The following is an 11,061-nucleotide window of genomic DNA, read 5'->3' as shown; positions in this document are numbered from 1 at the left end:
CTCAGATTCGTTTTCTGGTAATGACAAGAAAGTTGGCTTACAAAAGACTCATCTAGTGGAATATTTTGACAAATACTGGACATAACGGAAAAATGTGGCACAAGACAAATTTTCTCCAAAAAGAAAAAAGTTGTTTTAGTCCCATTTCTTTCTCCCCAGATCTACGTAATGATTAAAGAACAGAAGCAGCCTGACCAGTTTTTTTAAATGAGGCCAACTGAAAACGTTACATAGCCATGATTTTAATACACTTTAATATATTAGGGGGAGGGATAAAAATTGGATGAGCTCTCAAAAAAAAAAAAAAAAAAACTAATGTTAGTGTCCCAGAAATGTGCGTTTGAAACCACTTATTTTTAAACAAAGCACCATGAAACCGCTTCTCACGTGTCTAATATAAAATGGCCGATTGAATAACTAGTCAGGAAACAGCACCACCTGGTGGCGACTCTGAGGACTTAATAGCAGAAGGCACCAATCTGAATCAAGACTGAGATTAGATGTGAGAAACATTAAAAACTTTAATAAAAGCAGAATAAAACACAGGGTTGAACGTACATCACTTAAGACGGGTTTTAATCTAGACAAAAAAGAAAATTAAAGGACGGTGAAGTGTTTGTGGGGGGAACCGTGGTACTTTATGAAAATGCTTTAAGATCAAGAAACTCAAGCAACCAGAGTCCGCGCTGACCGACACTTGCTGCCACCAACTTCATTTAAAACCCTGAGTTCATGATGCAAAAAACAGACACCTGACTGGGTTTGCAAGACAAAACAAGACTTGAATTATTTCTTTTTAAAGAGTTGCGAAGCAGCGGACGTGACAGATTTACGCTTGGTACAAATGGTTTTTCAAAAAAACAAGTATCTTCCAACATAACAAAAAAATACAATTCAATAAATTCACAATTCGTATAAAGCCTGATTTATGGTTCCGCGTTAAATCGATGCTGCGTCGATTTAACGCGGAACCATAATTTAGGCTTCAGTAGTCCAAAAATTGTGGAAACGAGGAGGAGGAGCCCGGCACATACAAGTCAGTTTCATTCATTCATCAGCGTTCAACACCCCCCCTAGGGCCTGTATGTAAATTCAAAGTTCGTGTTTCCAATTTTTCCCCACATGAATACCGTTATTATTACCCCCCTGCAGCAGCACTAGTACCCCCCGCTGTAGCCGCCCCCTCCCCGGCCGTACCCCCCTCCACCCCCGCCCCTGTACGGAGCTCCGCTCCTGTACGAGTAGTTCCCTCCCTTCATGGCGCCGTAGCTTGACTGCTGCTGTCCATACTCGTCCCCAAAGTCACTATTTCCGCCATATCCGCCCCCCATCTGGCCGTCGTAGTCTTCGTATCCCCCGTTGTATCCGTAGCCGTAGTTTCCCGCGTAGCCGTCGTAGCTTCCCGCGTAATTGTCGTAGTTTCCCGCGTAACCGCCGCCGCCTCTCCCGCCACCGTAGCTCTGCATGCCTCTCCCTCCGCGTCCTCTGCCGCCTCTTCCTCCACCACCACCGCCGCCGCCGCCAGCGGACATCTCCTGCTTAGTAAGCGCCTTCTTCACCTCCACTTTGTTGCCGTTTATGGTGTGGTATTTAGTCAGGGCGGCCTTGGTGGCGGAGTCGGTGTCCTCGAAGAAGACGAAGCCGAAGCCGCGTTTGCGGCCGGTCTGCTTGTCGGAGATGATCTCGGCCTTCTCCACTGTGCCGAATTGGGAGAAATACTCGGTCAGGTTCTCCGCCTCGACGTGGTCCTTCACGCCGCCGACGAAGATCTTCTTCACGTTGGCCAGGATGTCCGGGTTGTTGGCGTCCTCCCGCGGGATGGCGCGCTTCAGCTCCACGTTGTTGCCCTCGACGACATGTGGCTTGGCCGCCATTGCCGCGTCGGCCTCCTCCGGCGTGGAGTAGGTGATGAAGCCGAAGCAGCGCGACCGGCCGAGCTGCTGGTTCATCACCACCACGCAGTCGGTCAGGGAGCCGTACTGCTCGAAGTACTTGCGGAGGCCATCGTCCGAGGTCTCCACGTTCAGCCCGCCGACAAAAAGCTTGCAGAGCTTCACAGTCATGACTGAGATTCTTCCAGAGAGAAAGGACGCGAAGTTGAGACCTTCCCTCTCTCCTTCTTCAATGAACGACGTCGGGGCGTGGCCCTTTAAAACGCGCCCGGTTTCGTAATACGTGGCGCGCTCTGATTGGTCGAATTGAATCCGAGTGGCTGCCCACAAATGACGCGAGTGATGCGTTTTTCTGCTGCTGCTTTCAAGTGCGTCGGAAAAAAGACTATCCAGAGGAGAAACTAAAGTCACTCATTTGGTCCCGTGTTTAAACCCCCCCCTTATATAATCGCCATAATACAACCACTAAATCAGTGGCGTCAATTCAGTGGAAGCTAAGGTATGGCAAGGTTACGAGTCACAGAATTTAACTAGAGTATCAATCAACACGTCCAGCAAATACTCATCACAGAAGTCTGCTATGTAGCTTATCGGTGTGGTCAAGAAAACTGGAACTTTTTCAAATGCAGTCTCACTCACTGCAAAAACTCAAAATCTTACCAGGAATATTTGTCTTATTTCTAGTTAAAATGTCTCATTTTTAGTCAAAAAATCTCATTACACTTAAAACAAGAGTCATCGCCAGAAAAATAACTTGTTATTTGACCATGTTTCAAGTAAATTTTCACTTGAAATAAGTAGAAAAATCTGCCAGTGGAACAAGATTTGTCTTCTCATTACAAACAAAACCATCTTGTTCCATTGGCAGATTTTTCTACTTATTTTAAGTGAACATCTACTTGAAACAGGTGAAACTTGTTGTTTTTGAGTCTTGTCTTAAATGTAATGAGATTTAAAAAAAAAATTAGACTAAAAATGAGACATTTTAACTAGAAATAAGACAAATATTCTTGTTAAGATTTTGAGTTTTTGCAGTGTATAATAACTAGTGAAATCGATCATGTTGTTCTGATTTGCATTTGTAGTTATTCCATAAATGTATTTAAAAAAACAAACATTTACATTTAACCCTTGAAGCAAAGGTGTGGCGGCTGCCATACCTTGCCATACCCAATTGACGCCCCTGCACCAAATAAATCAAATGAAAAACAAAACATCCCAATCTCAAATTGAGCTTTTTGGTTTTTCATTTCATTTCATTTATTCCATTCATGGTATATCTTCTTAACAATGTTGTACAAAATTCCAAGAAGTACACATTATCACCATGAAAGAAAAGGAGCAGGAAGAAGAAAACTTATACCTGCCCCTCTCTGTTAATACAATTACATTGATTTGCTGAACACCAATCTATCTATACATATATAAACAAGAAAACAAACAAAAATACCACTCTTCTATCTATTTTTTTTCTCTTTCTCCTTTTTTGTAGGCACTTATCTTTTCTTTTTTAAACATTTTCTTAAGCTGACACAAACTTGTGCAACTTTTCAGTTCCTTGCTTTGTCTATGCCATAATTTTACACCTGTAACAGAAATACACATTTGTTTTATGTTTAGCCTGTAAGTATGTTTGAAATCAAATTTAAGTCTGTTATCCTCATCCTCCAATCTGAACAAATTTTGTAACTGTTCTGGTAATGATCTTTTTTTGCTTTAAACATTTTTAAAGTTCAACTATATCCACTATTTTCAATAAACCTGCCGAAATAAATAATCTGTTTGATGGTTCTCTGGAGCCGACCCTGTGAATGACTGTTTGATTTAGATTAGATTATCCTTTATTTCTCCCTCAATGGGGAAACTCACTTTGTTCAGCAGCAGCACACTTAACGCACATGCAGGGGAGGGGTAAAAAAGTAAAACATAATTACGAAACATACAGTATATACATTGAAAATAAAAGTAGTGTGAAAAAAAGCAGGTAGGATCTGTCAGGTACAGACATATTGCATAGATATTGCATTTTTAATTTGAATTAAATGCCCCAACACCAATACTACCCCATTTAATATCACAAAAAAAAAAACTATTTTACCCCCCTCCCCCCAAAAAATAAATATCCTAGTTTTTTAAGTGAAGATTAGTCTTTGATCAGAAAGCACGTGCCACATGTTTTAAGTCTTAACCAGCTGCAATAAATGATTATAATCAGTTTAAAGTAGATTACACAAGTTTGTGCCAAATGTAGCACTTGGTATGCTCACCAATATCATTCCTCAATACTAAACAGCTTTTATTTAAAAAATTTAACTAAATGTACTATTTAAAATATTCAATTGCCAATATTTGAAGGCACAATTGAGTATATTTGTTGTGACTAAAACTACAGTTCAATCTGCCAAAATGTGAGCAGAAACCTTCATGATAGGGACAATCTTTAAACCATACACCAGTAGCAATGAGTTACCCCATAGTGAGCTATGCATTTCAAATTTCTTACATGTGGTTACAAGAAATGGGCACATCCACCAGTTCTAGATTTGTCCAGAAAAGGGAACCAAATTATCCACAATGTTCAAAGAAAAAGTAACAAGGCTGTTGGTATAGAAAAATATATATTTATTGTTGTAACAAAAGGGTAACACTGGATGATCAAAGATCCATAAATACATGAAAAGGCAATAGTGACTCCATTATAGTTCATGGCATAAGGGAGAAAAAAAAAAAAAAAATCCCACTCAACTCACTTTGCAGCACAATACTGCCAGAATCTTTTTGATGAGCAGCATTTTGTTTATTGGTTGAGCTATGAGGCAGATAAGAGTTGATGATTTACCCGTGCCTTGTAGCTCAAATTAAATCAGTTAAAATATTAAATTAAATAAAAATTCTAGAGTAACTAGACTCTGAGGAGTCAGCTCTGAGTTGCATCTTAGTCACAAAATGCCTATTTACAAAAAAGTCACTGTGGTGAAGGGGCGATCCATTTCACTCAAGGTTTTTTGGTGCCTAAAGTGTAAAGTGACGAAACCCAAAACCCTGAAAATGTGAATTTTAAAACCTCCTTAATAATGTAGTTGATGTGATAAGCCATTATCAAACTCATCTTAACCCCTTGATGGCTGATTATATTTGATGCATACCTTTGAGAACTCTGCACCACCCCAGAAAACAAAATACTTATTATCCAATGAATTCATAGACTCAAAAAAAGTTAAGAAACCAGAACAGGGACTTTGTTTTTTGTTTTTTTTAATTTCAATATACAAGACACTAAAAAAGTTTGTATTTCATACATAAGCCATCAAGGGGCTAATCACTGGTTAGATCTTTTTAATAATAATAATGACTTGGATTTATATAGCGCCCTTCTAGGCACCCAGAGCGCTTTACAGAAATCATTATTCATTCATACACATTCTCTCCAGTGGTGGTAAGCTACATTGTAGCCACAGCTGCCCTGGGGCAGACTGACGGAAGCGTGGCTGCCATATCGCGCCTAACGGCCCCTCCGACCACCACCAACATTCATACACATTCAAACACATTCACACGGGGCAAGGTGGGTAAGGTGTCTTGCCCAAGGACACTACGACAGCAAACTGGGACAGAGCGGGATTCGAACCGCCGACCTTCCGATCATTGGACGACCCGCTCTACCACCTGAGCTACTGCCGCCTCTTTTAGCAAAGATCTTTAATGTAATTCTTGCACATCTACATTTTTCACATGGTTCTATAAAAGTAAAAAATTGCTGGTGATACCTGCATTTCATTAAAAAAAAAGTGCCAAGTGCAACAGGACTTAAACTTCCAGCTGTCCTGTGAAACAAAACACCTAAACACACATTGCTCCACCACAGGTAGTGACCATCACTAAGAAAGGAATATGATGGACCTGCAGTACCCGTTTATAAAAATTCCCCTCAAATCTGAAATTAAAAACATGTTATTTTTTTTAAAACAGCTTCTGATTACAGCAGAAGAATCCCTTGTCGAAAGTGACTTCACCTGAGGGAGGAAAAGGCAAAAACCAATCTTGTTCTCCCGTCAGCATGGAGAAACACCTCCACTTTCATGGTGATGGCCTCATGTCCAGGTTACCACAACAGCCTGGAGGAAACGGAGAAAAAACAAGAATGAGAAACTGCAAAAGAGTGCACTTTCATGTTGGGAGACACCAATCTACTTGTTCCATAAATGTGAATTACAGAACAGTTATGGTGTCTCCTTCCACCCGCTTCAATTTCATTAAACACCAAATCAAACACCCATCCCCCCCACTTTTTTCTCTTGTGATATAAGATTAGCTATATGAAAATAAATAAAGGCGCATTGAGCAGAGTACAAATTAATATTAAGTAATGGTACACGGATGTACCATTTCAAAACTCATTTCAACAACACAGAGTGAAGACAGGTTGATTTACATACCTAGTTGGCTGGATGTGGATATCCTAAGATATTTCAGACTCCTATCACAATCGACCCCAGGTAATCAACAGGGTCCTGATGTAGCCTACAAACAAACTGCTACGGCTATATTGGCTGGGATAGGTTACTGGTAAGAACACCTAAATATAGGAATAATCAAAGATAAATATGAGAGCCCTCAGGTCGACATATGTAGGAATATAGGAAAGAAATAATGAGAATCATATTAGAAATACCTAAAAACCAACAAATTTAAAAAACAAGGTCACACCCTACAAAGCCCACATGCGTTGGCTGTGGGTAGACTTCAACCATTTGTTACGATTTCACCCACCTGAGTAATAAACTGTGGGAATGATTCCACAACTAAAGATCAAGATGATGTCATATAAACCTGTGGATAAACTTGAGGAAGCCTGGTTAAATAAGTAAGTAAGTATAAGCTAAGTTGTATAACGTTTTATTTAAAATGAACATACATATGCATACCAAAGTGTTCCAACAATGTTTTGTTCTCCAGACAAAGTATACAATATACATATTGCTACAAGTAATGGAAAATGAACATTATTAAGACCGAAACTATTACTATAAGTGGAGGAGTTAAAGTACAGTTTAGGGGAAGGAAACAAGGAAACTAGATCCTGCAGTATCACGTTTTCTGCCTCTGCTGCTGAATGACCAAAAGTTTATGATACAAAGTTGATCAGTATGACATATCTAATGAAACCAAATAACATATACTTGCTGATCTTCACACATTGAAAAATGCACACTAGATTTTACTCCAGAAAAAACAAAAAATTCGAATTCAGCTGCTTAAAATGCAAATATTAAAAATAATAAGAAATTACCCAACAAAAAAAAGACAATCCTACATCGAAATTCTGTCAAAATAAAAAATAGTTCATCTAGGGGAAAAAGTTTGGTTTTTTTCTCTTTAATGTCCTAGGTTGAACCGGTGAATTGCCGCTGGTTTATTCTCAGGAAGAGAGACCTTCCTACCTGTTTTGGGGGAGCTTTTGAGTTAAAGTACAGTTCGAGGGGGGGAGGGAATCAAGGAAACAAGGAAACTAGATCCTGCAGTATCAATACAAGTTGCTCAGTATGACATATCTAATGAAACCAAATAACATACTTGCTGATCTTCACACATTGAAAAATTGCAACACTAGATTTTACTCCAGAAAACACAAAAAAAAAAATCGAATTCAACTGCTTAAATTGCAAATATTAAAGAAATTACAAATAAAAAAACAATCCTACATCGAAATTCTCAAATAAAAATAAATGGAAAAGGGATAAGTTTGTTTTTTTTTTCTTCTTTTTTTGTGTGTCCTAGGTTGAAACCGGTGAATTGCCGCTGGTTTATTCTCAGGAAGAGAACCTTGCTACCTGTTTTGGGGAGCTTTTTGAGTTAAAGTACAGATCCTGCAGTATCAATACAAGTTGCTCAGTATGACATATCTAATGAAACCAAATAACATACTTGCTGATCTTCACACATTGAAAAATTGCAACACTAGATTTTACTCCAACAAAAAAAAAACGAATTCTGCTTAAATTGCAAATATCGAATAAAGAAATTACCAGCAAAAAAAAAAAAAAAAAAAACAATCCTACATCGAAATTCTCAAATAAAAATAAAGGGAAAAGGGATAAGTTTGTTTTTTTTCTTTTTTTGTGTGTCCTAGGTTGAATTGCCGCTGGTTTAACTCTCAGGTGTTCAGGGAAGAGACCTTCCTACCTGTTTTTGGGGGGCTTTTGAGGATGATTTTGAGGTCTCTTTGTCCGTATCTGCATCTGCCACGGCAGGGCGTCCCATTAGGGTTGATTTCCCATCAGAAATTACCTCCTCTTTTCCCCGTCCCATCCCCCCCCGCTAGGGGGGGGATGGGACGGGGAAAAAGAGAGGTGATTTCCCTCCACGTGGGGGCAGGATTCCCTCCAGGGATCTCAGTATCCGCCACCCCCGTACCCCCCCCGGGGGTACCCGCCTCCGCCGCCGCCTCCCCGGCTGTAGGGAGCCGCGCTGCGCTGCCCGCCGAACGGCCCCCCCTTCATGGGGCCGTAACCAGACGAGTGCTGGCCGTAGCCGCTGCCGAAATCATTGTATCCGTTTCCTCCTCCTCCATATCCGCCGCTCTGGTCCTGGTATCCGCCACCCCCTCCGTAGGGGCCGCCTCCATAGCCGCCCCCGTAACCCCCGTATCCTCCGCCGCCGCCACCGCCTCCTCCGTTGCCGTAGCTGCCGTAGTTGCCGCCGCCGTAATCCCGGCCGCCGTAGCCGTTCTGCCCGCCCCTCATGCCGCCGCGGCTCGGCCTCCCTCTGGGCGCCATCTGGTTCCTGCTGGCCGCCTGCATCTCCTGCCGGGTCAGCGCCTTTTTCACCTCCACCTTGTGTCCGTTCACCGTGTGGAATTTCACCACCACGGCTTTATCCGCGGCGTCGTGGTCGGTGAAGTAGACGAAGCCGAAACCACGTTTCTTCCCCGTCTCCTTCTCGGAAATGACCTCGGATTTCTCCACCTGGCCGTACTGGGAGAAGTAATCAGTGAGGTGTTCTTCTTCGATATCATCTTTCAAACCGCCAACGAAGATCTTTTTAACCTTAGCCAAAGCTTCGGGTTTATTGGCGTCTTCCCGGGCCACGGCGCGCTTCACCTCGACCGCGTTGCCGTCGACGGTGTGCGGCCTGGCGGCCATGGCGGCGTCGGCCTCCTCCGGCGTGGAGTAGGTGACAAAGCCGAAGCAGCGGGAGCGCTGCAGCTGCTTGTTCACGACCACCACGCAGTCGGTCAGGGAGCCGTACTGCTCGAAGTGCTTGCGCAGGCCGTCATCGTCGGTGTCCACGTTCAGGCCGCCGACGAAAAGCTTGCAAAGCTGGTCGTTCATCTTTTCAAACAATGGCGGTCGTCGTTTGAGGAGAAGAGGGAGGAAAAAAATGTGGCGTTCGTCTCAAAATGGCGGATTGAGGAAGAACGCAGCCGCTTTTATGCGGAATTTGGTTGTGACGACACGCACCACGTGACAGGAGGTTAACGCCTCTTCCGGTGTTCTGTCGAGTTCTGCTGCTTTGTTGAAATGATAGATAGATAATCCTTGCAAGGTATTTTTACAAAGATACAAAAAGGACATTGATGTGGTCTGCTCATTTTGTAAACTGTCTGCAGAAGACTTATATCATTTATTTTGGTCTTGTCCCATCTCGTATATTTTTTGGCAAGATATCTGCTCACTAATTTCACATCATATTGACTCTGATTTCTCCCTCTCATATGAAAATGTATTGTTTGGATTCTTTTCTTACACCTCTAGCAAAGCAAAGAAATACTACATCATCAATTTAATTCTGTTACTTGCAAAATTTCATATTCACAAATCTAAATTCTCTAATCACATACCATCTTTCCCGGCCTTTAAAAATGAATTCAAACAATACATTGCAACAATCCAGTATTCTAAAAATAGAAAAGCCATCCGAACCTCTGAGTTATGTACTAGGTATAAAATATTTTTGAACTGATCTATAATTTCTGTCTGTGACTGTTCCCCTGGCATCAAATGTTTCTTTGTATGTTTTGTTTGTTTTATAATGTTCTGTTGAAAATTTGAAATAAAGAAGTGAAAAGATAGATAGATAGATAGATAGATAGATAGATAGATAGATAGATAGATAGATAGATAGATAGATAGATAGATAGATAGATAGATAGATAGATAGATAGATAGATAGATATGTAGATAGATAGATAGATAGATAGATAGATAGATAGATAGATAGATAGATAGATAGATAGATAGATAGGAAGGAAATACGAGTAGAAAGATACCACAATCAGATACCATAATGGATGAAACCAAACAGAGTAGCTTTAGAAAAAAAAACAATCATACATGTACAGTTGCAAGTAGCAGAACCTCTCATAATAAATAGGAGGAAATTGCAATATCTAAATATGCATCTCACAATTATAATACCTACTATATATGCCATGATAGATAGATAGATAAGGTTTGGTAAAAGGTAGGAGGCCATTGATAATATAAATACAGTGTAACAAGAAAGTATCGCTTTATTCATTTTCTATATCCAATTCAGCTCCATTCAGGGTCCCAGGATCTTCTGTCCATCACAGATCCGGTTCAGTTTTTTCAACTTTTATAAAATCATTTAAAAATGTAAAGAAATTGACCTGGGGCCTCATCTATAAAGCTTGCTTGCGGATAGATTGTGTTGAATTGTGCTATATAAATACATTTGCCTTGCCTTGCCTTGCCTATCTTTATTGTCATTATCACTGTGTACAACGAAATTTAAAAGTGCTCTCCAGTCAGCGCATCATATAAAAAATAAGATAACTGAAAAATAAATCAATAAAATGAAATAAAAACAAATAAAATAAATATATATATCTAGACACATTCACCCCTCCACACATAAATCAACATACGGACATTACAAGAACTTTCATCAACATACAATCATTTTTGGTTATTGCACATTACATTAACCTGTTTTTGTTAAGAATGGTTATTGCTGTTGGATAAAAGCTGTGTTTGAGTCTGTTTGTCCTTGTTTTCATGAGTCTGTATCTTTTCCCAGATGGCAGCAGTTCAAACAGTGAGTGTCCAGGATGTGAAGCGTCTTTTATTATATTTTGGGTTTTTTTCTGACTACCTAATGGTTTTCTACTTTTGTAGAGCTACAATTTTACTGTTTTAGTCCCTAG

General features: G+C 40.6%; 1 protein-coding gene across 1 annotated transcript; it reads right to left on the bottom strand.

Annotated features, from left to right (window-relative positions):
- Positions 1-501: 501 nt before the first annotated feature.
- On the bottom strand, positions 502-9,293 carry LOC133447339 (uncharacterized). The gene is made up of 3 exons (XM_061726012.1): positions 8,296-9,293; positions 4,396-4,429; positions 502-2,253 (listed from the first exon to the last, which is right to left on the bottom strand). Exons 1-3 carry the CDS (start codon positions 9,221-9,223, stop codon positions 1,158-1,160), a joined length of 2,058 nt encoding a protein of 685 aa, XP_061581996.1. The 5' UTR covers positions 9,224-9,293; the 3' UTR covers positions 502-1,157.
- Between the last annotated feature and the right edge of the window lie 1,768 nt (positions 9,294-11,061).

Source organism: Cololabis saira, chromosome 7 (genome assembly GCF_033807715.1).
Source record: "Cololabis saira isolate AMF1-May2022 chromosome 7, fColSai1.1, whole genome shotgun sequence".
Taxonomy (NCBI): Eukaryota; Metazoa; Chordata; class Actinopteri; order Beloniformes; family Belonidae; genus Cololabis; species Cololabis saira.
This window is presented reverse-complemented; position numbering and strand designations above follow the sequence as displayed.